At 45.1% G+C, this 10,853-nt stretch overlaps 1 protein-coding gene across 1 annotated transcript; it reads right to left on the reverse strand.

Annotated features, from left to right (window-relative positions):
* ARL11 (ADP ribosylation factor like GTPase 11) lies at window positions 1-2,556 on the reverse strand. Its single transcript, XM_059466166.1, has one exon. It carries the CDS (start codon window positions 2,262-2,264, stop codon window positions 1,659-1,661), a length of 606 nt encoding a protein of 201 aa, XP_059322149.1. The 5' UTR covers window positions 2,265-2,556; the 3' UTR covers window positions 1-1,658.
* Window positions 2,557-10,853: the final 8,297 nt, after the last annotated feature.

The raw sequence follows: 10,853 nt of genomic DNA on the forward strand, positions 1-10,853 counted from the left end.
TCCAATGTTAGGTTGAGCAGGACTGGCCAAAGACCATCACTGCCACATGGCACCTGGTCCTGCTGTGAGCTGCACAGGTGTTTTCCTTTGCCCTGAACAGAGCTGAGTGTCTGTGCCCAGAGGTGCCCATGGTCACCAGCCAGTGCATGTGGAGTGGTCTCATGCAGTCTCAAAAGCCTGAGAAACAGGGTTTGTCTTGGCTGTTCAGGCCACCATGAGGATATTTAGAGGTTGACTGGCCATGGTGACATATTTCCAAGCATCTAAAAGTCAGGTCTGATTTTTTTATATTTAAACATAATCCAAGGAAAATGAGGGACAATTTCCATGAAATAATTCTTTGAAAAAAATGATGAATGGAGAAAGAAAGAACCATTACAAGAAATGCATAAATTAATACACACACATCCTCAAACTGCATTACACCATCAAATCCCAACTTGTTTCCATGGCTTGAAGATTATTATACCTGGAGATGCCACACTAAAACCAATTAGTTGCTTGCCCATTTGATGTCCTGAGCTTACAGTGCTCCCATCCAGCCATTCCTTTCAGTGCTTTCCTGCCTTCCCAGCCAATGAACATGTGATCCAGGCTGAGAGAGGAGGAGCATGGGGCACATCCAAGCTCCCTCCTTGTGAGGATCATCCCATCTGGATAGATGTATCTGGGCTGAGAGCTGCAGAATGAAGAAAACTTCTGTTCCTTGCACACCTCTCTGTTAAAATTATTAGATATTTAAAACCATCCTTGCTGAACCTCTGGACGCACAAGTGCAGTGGATGAGTGGAGCATGGTGACAGTGGGACAAGCTGCAGCCAGAGATGGGAGTCCAAGAGATGTGGCCAAAACTGCTCCTTGATGGGAGTTTTGCTCAGAGATCCTCCTGGTGGGTTTTGGTGGTGAGGAGCTGGGTGTTTCCCATGTCAGGACCCAGGACATCCCTCTGGCTGTCCTGAGCAGCCAAGACCCCTGCCAGGGGGCTCAGAGCCTGGCACAGAGCTCAAAATGCCTGTGGCTTTGATTATGACCCGTGGAGCAAGTTACTGACCTTAGATGAAGATCTGCAAGCCATGACAAATTAAGTAGAATGATAGTGAATTTATCACAAGGCGAAAAAGTAGATTTTGGGGTTTTTAGAATGGGGATTCAGGGGGGCAAGACGGAGGGATCTGGGTGTGTCCAGCCTTTCTTCTTCTTCTTCTTCTTGGCCTCCATCTTCTGCTGTGATGTTGGCACTTTTAGATTGACTTAGAGTGGAAGATTACTGTCTAACATAGGTAATAGGTATTGGACAGTAATTGTAAATATTGTATATGTAATTTTTTGTATAAAGACATAACACCACCCTGGGGGCAGCCAGAGTGCCTGGACTGTCCTGCTGGATGGACGTGGGCAGGACAGGGGAAAGAATTTTATAGATAAGATACAAAAAACAACCTTGAGACCAAGAAATGAATAGCTCTGACTCCTTCTTCAAGCGCTGGGCTGGGAAAAGAAACTTTCTAACATTTCTCGGGGTCACTCTGAGCAGCGAGAGACCCCGACACCACCGAGTGTCCCAGCTGCAGCTGTGCTCTTTGTAGGGGTGCCTGGAGGCTGGGATCCCCCGCGACAAACCTGCTGGCAGCCGGGAGAGGGAGGGGTCCGTGTGAGGGTCAGGTTTGCTCTGGAGCTTGCCTCCTCTCCGCCAGCTCCGTGATGAGCTGCTCCTGGGACAGGGAGCTGTGCCCCGAGCCCCGCAGCAGCATTCCCAGGATGGCCAGCACTTCCTGCAGGCCCTGGCCGGTGTGGGCGCTGCAGCCCCGGAGCATCCAGCGGTGCCTGGCCAGCCCCCCCAGCCGCAGCATCTCCCCGAGCTGGGCAGGAGCCAGCGCTCCCGGCACGTCCTGCTTGTTGGCCAGGAGCAGCACGGGGGTGCCAGCCATGCCGGGGTGCCTCAGGGCCTCCTCCAGCGCTGCCATGGCTTCGGCCAGCCGGGCCGTGTCCGTGCTGTCCAGCACGAAGATGAGGGTGTTGATGTCCTCCAGGTAGTTGGGCCAGCTGGCCCGCAGGCTGTCTTGTCCCCCCACATCCCAGAGGGTGAAGGAAATGCCACAGGGAGTTCTCAGAGACTCCACGTTGAATCCCACCGTGGGGCAGGTCTCCACAGCCTGGCCGCTCTTCAGTTTGTACAGAAGGGTGGATTTGCCAGCGAAGTCGAGCCCCAGCATGATAACTCGAGCATCTCTTTTCCTCCAGCCTTTGGAGATCAGCTTCCCCATCAAGATACTGCCGGTGCGGGGGGAAATGCAGCCAAAAAGAAAAAAACAAACAAGCGTATTTCCTCGGTGATGTCAGTCATTAGCAGAGGGCTCAGCCCTGCCTCTCCGAAGGAGCACCCGAGGTTTGCTGAAGAAAGGCGCGGGCAGCGGCTTTTGCTTCTCTCGGTAGCTCAGATGAGGTGGCAGCGAGTGTTTGCGAGGTGTGCAGCAGAGCCAGGGAGCGCTGCTCACATCAGCAGCTCCCACAGCCCCGCTCCGCTGCTGCTCACTCCTTTCCATTCAGGACCCGAAGGGATTGGTGCGAACGAGAGCTAACATTTTGCAGGAAGAGGTGGGGAGACTCTGCAGTGTTTCCTCCTCACCACATACATACATAAATGAGCTTCTGTTGATTGGCTTGTCTAGCAGAAATCCACCCCCGGCAGGACAGGACAAGGAGGAACCCGGGCTTCAGACCAGGGTTGCTCCAGGAATTTGCTGAATCACAGCTCAAGGGTGGGGATTCAAAGCCTCTTGAGCAACAAGACGATTTTTCTGCCAGCCTTGTGTTAAAAAGTACAAAACAAATCACTGTATCATCAGCTTTTACTACCTTTAGTGCAAATGGTAACAACAGCAATTTTAAAAAATGCACACAAGCATGTTTTTTTGAAGTCTTATGGAAATACGAGTCAAAACGCCATTCCTGGGGCAAAAAACCCATAATATTCTCTACATCAAAGTATTTACGACATTTCAACTTTTTCAAGTGAAGCAAAGTTATGTGGCTGAGGGGCTACAAAAATCCCCTAAAAGAACAGAAAACTGTTTACCAAGACAGCACCCCTTGCACTTTACAAGCCAGAGGCAAAAATGTGCTGCTGCAACAACTCCCAGCCTCGCTTGTGCAAGAGCAGCTGAAGGCAGCCAGCAGAGTCCCAGCAAAGCCAGCATTTATTTCCCTTCTTTATTGGTTGGGTTCGGCTCCTAAGAGGCTGCTCAGAGGTGTGCAGAGCTCACCTCACAACAGTAAGGCAGAGCTGCTCTCTAGCCACCTTTATCTGAGAAAGAAATGGGACTCACCCCTGCTTCCCTGGGCCCACAGGGGAATTTTTAACACATCTGTGGGAGATGCAGTTTCCTCAGCAATAACCTCCACATGACAGCTCCACGTCACAAGCATTGCTGGGGATGGAGTTCAGCACAGCATGTGGAAGGGACTGTCTGGCCAGCTGGTCACTGAGAGGCATATTTCTTCCTCTGGGGGCAAGATACTTCAGTTTTCCATCTTTTACAGAAAGGAAGATGCACGAGAAAAAAAGAACACGAGGAGTCCAGCCCGCTTAGGCTGCATGGGATTGCAAGGGGTACAAAACAGACCACATTTTGCAAGATAATTCTGTGATAAATGCCTCTCCCATTGTTAACCCACAGAGCTGGTTGGCACCAGAGCCTCCACAGGATTTATGCAGCTTGTGGATGTGTAAGATGGGTTTTAACAATGTGGAATACCAGATTGGAATGAACTCAAGGATTATCTGGTCCAACCAACCTTTCGAGGCAAAAGCATGTTTTAAAAGAAGCTCAGCCAAATCTTAAGTGTCCCCAAGTGCTGGGGAACACACCACTTCTCTGGGGAGATGATTCCAATGGTGGATTTTTCTCATTGTGAAAAGTTATCCTCTTGTGTGCAATCAGAATCTCCCCAGGAGGAAATTGTACCCATTACTGCTCACTTTTTTCCATAGACCCCTTGTAAAAAGGGATTCTCTATCTCCTTTGTAACCACCCTTTGAATATTGGAACACATTGATCAGGACTTTCATAACCCTTTTTTCTCAAGATTCAACAATAAAATCATGCAGTTCACATGTGATCTTTTCTAAAACCAGTCTGTAAGTGCAAACCTGGCAGAAAGCTCCCTGGATGTGGATAAGAAAAGAGATCTGTAATGCACAGTGGATTCTGGCCCTTCAGGGCACTGCTTGCACACCCTGAAGTGTGTGTTGCTGCCTGAGGGTTATCCTTTGGTCCATGTTCTTTACTTTTTAAAATAAATCCTTTGTTAAAGTGAGGGGGAGACGACCATCCTTTAATGCATCGAACTCCAATTTATTGATTGATCAGTCACTTTAAATAACAGTGTTAATTAACTTCATGCATATTCCAAAATCCAGGTTTGCGATAGGCTAACAGAGAAAACTCTAACCACTCCTTTTGTTTTACAATACCGATAATTGTTTACACAAAACTAAACCAGTGTTCCCACTGTGATATGAAAGGTTCCCAAAACTTCCATATCTGTTCTCAGGGTGCCATCTTTTCCCAGAGAGGGTGTTTTGCTTGTTATGGGAAGACTGCCTGAGAACCTTATTGTTTATAAAGTGATGCCTGAGAGAGTCTAATTGTTTATAGAAATCAGGCTGGGAACTGCTTTTGGAACTGCTTTGCAACTACCTTTTACTTTTCTCTCAATTGCATGGCTTCATGGCCTTTTTCTTTAAGCCATGCTTGAACTAAACTCCCGACAATCCTTGTTCTGCTTGTTCACCACTTTGGAATAACCTTCCCATATTTCATTGCCCTTTAAGATCAGTATACTTGGTATTTTTAGACATAACAGTGGGTCAAGTGAATGGTGTCTTGATCTTTTCATGTTTCTCCTGCCTTTGCTGCTGCTCATTCTCTCTGAGACTTGGCAGGCAATGGTGGCACACATCTGACCAGACATTCATAGTACTGTAACTTCTTTCAAGTAAATTAAAATGCAGATACAGGAAGCAGGGATGGAGACTCTACCATTCAGTGAATAATTGAGCATTTGAGATATGATGTGATGGAGTCTTTGATTTCATTGCTGACTCACATGCTACAGAAGAAAGCTGCTTCCCAAAAAAAAAAAAAAAAAAAAAAAAAGAAAGGGAAAGAGGAAAAAGGGAAAAGGAAAAAGAAGAAATAAAGCCAGAACTAAGCACAGTTTTACTGATGATTCAGTAAAATTCTGAAAACTCTTCAGGTTATCTAAGGCACAGAATACAGTAATTCATGGGCAAATAGAGGGAACTCTATGTTCTTTTTCTTTTGCTTTACATGCTTATACCTTATGTATTGAACCTATTTTCTTTCTTACTGACAATTATTCCAAATACAGAGTGCAAACTGTGCCTACAGAGCCTGTTCTGCCCACAGCTATGTTACAAAAGCAGAGCATTTCCAATAAATAATACATAGGAGCAATTACAAGTCTGTTTAAGAAAGAATGAAAGAAAAGAAAGTAAAAGCAGACAAGATGAGTTCTGAGTGCATCTATTGCTGGAACAGAAAGGCCAGGTACTAAATAATTCAGACACTGTGTTCAGAGACAAGGACAGCGCCTATTCAAGCCCCTATTCAAGCTGTGTCTTCTATGGACAGAATAAATGTTCTTGTCTTGTGTGTCATGTCCCTGAATTCTCAGAAGCAATGCTAATTCCATTTATAGTTTCACAGAATTTCAGTCCATTTATTTGTTTGCTGTTTTTTAGGTGTGCATTTCTCTGCTTCCTAGATATTCATCCCAAAAAAAGTAATAATCAGTATGAGCAATATAGAAAAGAATCCCCCCTCCTTCTGATGCCCTAAATATTCCAATTACCAGGATTTTGTATATTAACTCACATTTTTTCCAACCTGTGCCATGTCTTTGGAAGGCAGCTCCAGGGAGACAACCCTTCACAGAGCCAGGAACAGCAGCTGTAGTTCTGGTCCTTGTTGTGAGTGTGCATCCAGATGGCATCTGCTTGGAACAACAAGCACATCTCAGTCCAGCACAGGCAGAGTGTGCTTCCCCATCCAATTGTGCTTGTGTCCCTGAGAAAGGCCACCAAAACCCTGCCTGTGTTTCCTGCAGGATCTCCTCACTAGATCATACATGGCAGGACAGCAAGGAGGGCATGTTCAGAGCAGCAGCTGGTCAGAAAGCCCTCTGGGGGCTGAAGAAAGCCCTGGACACAGGTGGATGTCTTGTCCTGCAGAGCCCCCTGCCCACTGCTGGCAGTCACCTTGAAGGGGACTTCTCTGTGTTTGGCTTGTGACAGTTCCTTGTGGAGCTGCTGGGATCACTGGATTTGACCTAGCCAGGGCCCCAGGCTAAAACCAGAGCAAAGCCAAATGTGATAGTTCAGACTTAGAGAATTTTGTCCTTTTTCTTCCCTGCATCCTGTTCCAGTCCTCTTGCTCTGCCCCCAATTTCTGGTGTGCCTGCAGGAAACTCCCTCCTGCTAACAGACTCGTGCCAGTTCACTTGGCACATGCCCAGGAAGCTGCCTGTTCCATCAGGGTCAGTGGGTAGCTGTGAGAGCTGGCAGCTGAAGGCAAGCTGCTTCCTCCTGAGACAAATTCCCAGAGGCTTGAAACATGGCTTAGCATAGTCTGAAAGTTACACAAGAGAGCCACAGGCTATGACATGCCCTAGAAAAGCCTGCCTGCAGTGATGTCTCTTGACAAGACGTGATCAGCTTGAAGTTGAATCAACACCCTGAAGTTCAGAATGACAAGACTCACACAACAAAAGACACAGCAGATGTTAAGCACTTGTCCATCGGGTGCCCATCAAGGACTGTGAGAGGTGTTGGAATCTCCAGGGCACTCCTGCTGGGGTTGGAAATAGGACATTGTTGTCCAGCTCACCCTGTGGTCCTTGTTTCCCCCTCATTTCCTGGGACAAACATTTGGTGAAGGAAAAGTGTTTTTGGTAGCATAACTGGTAGCAGATAGGCTATCAGCTTTGTGCTTTCCAAAGTTAATTCCTTCCAGCAGGAAATGACTCTAGCTGGAAAGCACAAAACCTCACCCGCTACACCCTCGCTGATGCCATGTCACAGTTCCCAGAGGTCCTTGTCCCTTGTCATCCCCACCTGTCTGGCCTGCTGGGACTCATCCCTGTGCTGGCAGCCACTGGGACACAAACATGCCCACGGGTGTGAGACCCTGCACAACACGGCTGCATGATGGCCAGGGCTGGTGGTGCCCCTGCGTGTGCCCCAAGCCTGCCTGCTCCCTGGCTGGGGACAGAGGACAGGTCCTGACCATCAGACCCTGCCTTAACTCCCTGCATTGCGCCCTGGCCTCAAGGTGAATATGGAGAAATATGACACAGAGCAAAGACTTTTTCCCCTCATGTAACATCCCTTAGCTGGCAGGTGCTGCAACAGCAGGATGACACAGAAAATTATTTGCCTTGCCATGATTTCTGTTTGAATTACTGTATCCTTTGTATATGACTGTAGAATATTTTCCATAAATATTATTGCTCTAGTCTCTGAAATTATAATCGTCAAAGCTGTTTAGAATTTTATCACGATGCAAGTCCTCTCTCTAGACATACTTATTCAAGTGCTACCCGAATTGTTTTAGTTTTTCCCACATAAATTGGCAGTGCCCTTAATTCTTTTATGTCACTGAAACTCTCATTCCAGGTCCTTCTTTGTATGTCTTAAATTCACAGATCTCTTCCTCCTTGACCCCTAACATCTTAGCTTTGCCTCCTCAGGACAACTCAAAACTAAGCTTCTTTGGCACCCTTGCCTATGCTATGTGCCACATACTGCACACAAGCCATTTTCACCTTAGAAATTAATTAAAGTACAGCTCTGACTGTTGTGAGAGGCCTTAAGCTTAATTCTTTGTTATTATTAGTGTTTCTAGTTGAAGAGGGGGAAAAAAAAGAGCAAAAACTGTGTATGCTTAGAAAAACATCAGTGTTACATGTGCCAAAAAAGGCTCCTGTATCCTAGTATTTGCTTCTCCATCTGTTGAATGTAAAAGCAAGGACTGGCTTTTGGGGGGCTTTTTTTTTTGTATTCCTTTGGTTTCTCTTGAGAGGAAGCCCTAAAGAGACTATCTAATGATGCTTAACCTTACTCCCTACCTGCACTAAATATAATATAGGTAATATCTTACCTGTTACGTCTGTGAGAAGTAAAAATTTATACTTTGAAGGTATGCTGATGAAATTCATCTCTCCAGATTAGTCTGGAGGAAATCCTTCCTTGCAATATAGAAATCCAGTTCCCTTTAAGGTGGTCTTCCCTTGTTCCAGTTCCAGAGGAAGAAAATGGGATTAAAATGACAGTGCAGGCATGGACCTGAAAATGTACTTTGTGCAACTTGACAGGCTCCAGAGCCACAGCAGTGTCACTCTCAGTGCTCCTAGATTCAGGGGGTTTGGATGCAAAGTCTTGTTTAATTGTTTGTTTTTAATATTCATCTTAGCTTGCCTGTTTAGGACATTTTATACCAATAAACAAAACTTACTGAAAAGATACTGGAAAATGTCAACAAGAAAAAAAAGCTATAAACTGTTCTTTACATTTCTATTTGGTAAAATGGAAAAAGGTGACAAAAACCCGTGAAATTTCACAAGTTGCATTTTATCTGTCTGGCCACAGAGTGTCAATGTTTTCCCACACATTTCTCAATGGAGAGCCTCCCTCCAGTGGAATCAGCGGCTGCCAAACAGCAGATGTCAGAGTTCCTGCTTTGATTTATGGGCAGGCCCTCCCTTTTTAGGAGGTGGATCACTTTGAAACGGGTTTTGCTGAACAGCAGCTGTAGGTTTGTTTTGTGTGCCTCAGGAAGCTGATGGTGAGCACTGCAGAACAGAATTGGAGTAAGATGTCAGCTCCATGCAGGTCACATTTAGCTCCTGATTGTTTGCACATCAGATTTAGCTGGCATTATATCCTAGGACTCCACAGTCTGAGTGAAAACCTAAGTGAAAACCTACTGATGACAAAAAATTATGCTTAATGAGGAGAAAAACAAGAAACACTTTGAAGAATTTTCTTCCTTTAATATCTTTTAACAGGTCACTGACAGTTGCCACCACAACTCTTCACTGTTTGTGAAGCTTCAGATACAGAACTTCAGATACAGAACAAGCATCTAAATCCACAATTAACAAGATCATAAATTCCTGTAAATTCGGGTTTATCTATGACTGTGCACACCTTTGTGATCTCCAGGTTTGACAACACATCATTAGGAATGGAATTACAGAATCAGCTTTTGGGGTGTAATTCCATGCCAAGCTATTCTTCATTTAGAATTTCTACTGTCCCCACTTTGGTCACTTGAGGAAAGCCCTTCACAGTCACCTGCTACTGCTACCAAGAGATGCAAGCTGAGGCTGTTGGTGTCAGAGAGAGGGATCAGCACCTGGTCACCACCAAGGCCAGCAACACACATTACCCGCGTGGTGTCTTGGGAAACAATTCCTTTTGTTCTACAAAACTTGTCCCTGGGTAGCATTGCTTTGCCTGGTTGGCCTATTTAATGCTTTCATAACACTTCCAGTCGGTCATAACTTTTCCAAGACGGATATCAGGTTTCATAACCCTTTTCCTCATAGAAAAAGAAATGTTAGAGGAAGGTTGATTTTTGTTATTGCTGGCTTTTGCAAAAAGCCACACTGAGAGAAAAAGAACAGGAACTAGTTATTTTCAAGATAATAAAATTATTTCTGCTCCACACAGAGCACTTCTGTAGCTGTTTCAGCTGCTTGTAAAGCTCAGACACAATATAAACTGCCTGTAGCTGCTGTTTAAGGACTTATTGAATGATAAGATTGGTGTGAAAACTGACTAGTGACAACTAACAAGAAGAAAAATAAATAAACCCATGTGAATAAAAAACCCCCCTGACTTGGAGCTTGTGTTCTGGTGCTTGTTAAAACAACTGGGTTTCTGCAAATGGTAACTAAGCAGGGCTGTCCTGCAGAACTAAAATCACAGCTTTGTTTATGCAGCTCCACCTTTGCACCATTTCCCAGAAATGTCAGGAAAGGCAGCTGCTCTTGACAGACAACTCCTTTGCAAAGCCACAAACACAAGATGAAAACAAATGTTGTGTATGTTCCCTTTCTGACTCTTTTGAGCCTCCCATGGAGGCACTGATGACACTTTTCCATGTATCTTATTTACGCCTTTTCTTTCTGTTGCTCCAAAATTCCCACAACGTATTCAGCAGTATTTTCCTGATGCTGGCAACACAGCAAGCAGCAACTTGGCAGGAAAATTCTCTTTCTACCCTGGACCTACCACTGTGCTTTCCTTGCCTCGTATTCCAGAGCAGAATTTCTCCAGCATCATTGATTTCCTCTCAGAGCAACCCATCCACACGTGATCCCTGGGTTACTAAAATTGATTTTTCTTTTATTTTTTTCTTTTCTTCTCCCTTTTTTTCTTTTCTCTTTCATTTCCTTTCCTTTCTCCTTTTCTGTTCCTTTCTTCTTTCCTCTCCTTCCCTCCCTTTTCCTTTTCTTACAATTTCTTCTTTGAATTTAGCTTTTTCTTAAATTGAACCCCCTCAAAAAGAGATTGATACCTCCAGTGGGCTTGACTTTACTGCTTTATGTTTCAGATTCATTAGCTCTCCACTCCCTGCAACCCCCACCTGCCTTCTGACCCACTGTCAGGAAAAAAAAAACAAAAAACACCAAAACTAAAAATAATAAAAAAAAAAAATTGAGAAAGAAGGAAGCCATTTCCTGGTAATAACTTTGTGCCAACAAAAGACTTCTCTTGGGAATGCTGTTTTCCAATCTTTCCTTTCCTGGATCCTGCCTACTTG

Source organism: Ammospiza nelsoni, chromosome 2 (assembly GCF_027579445.1).
Source record: "Ammospiza nelsoni isolate bAmmNel1 chromosome 2, bAmmNel1.pri, whole genome shotgun sequence".
Taxonomy (NCBI): domain Eukaryota; kingdom Metazoa; phylum Chordata; class Aves; order Passeriformes; family Passerellidae; genus Ammospiza; species Ammospiza nelsoni.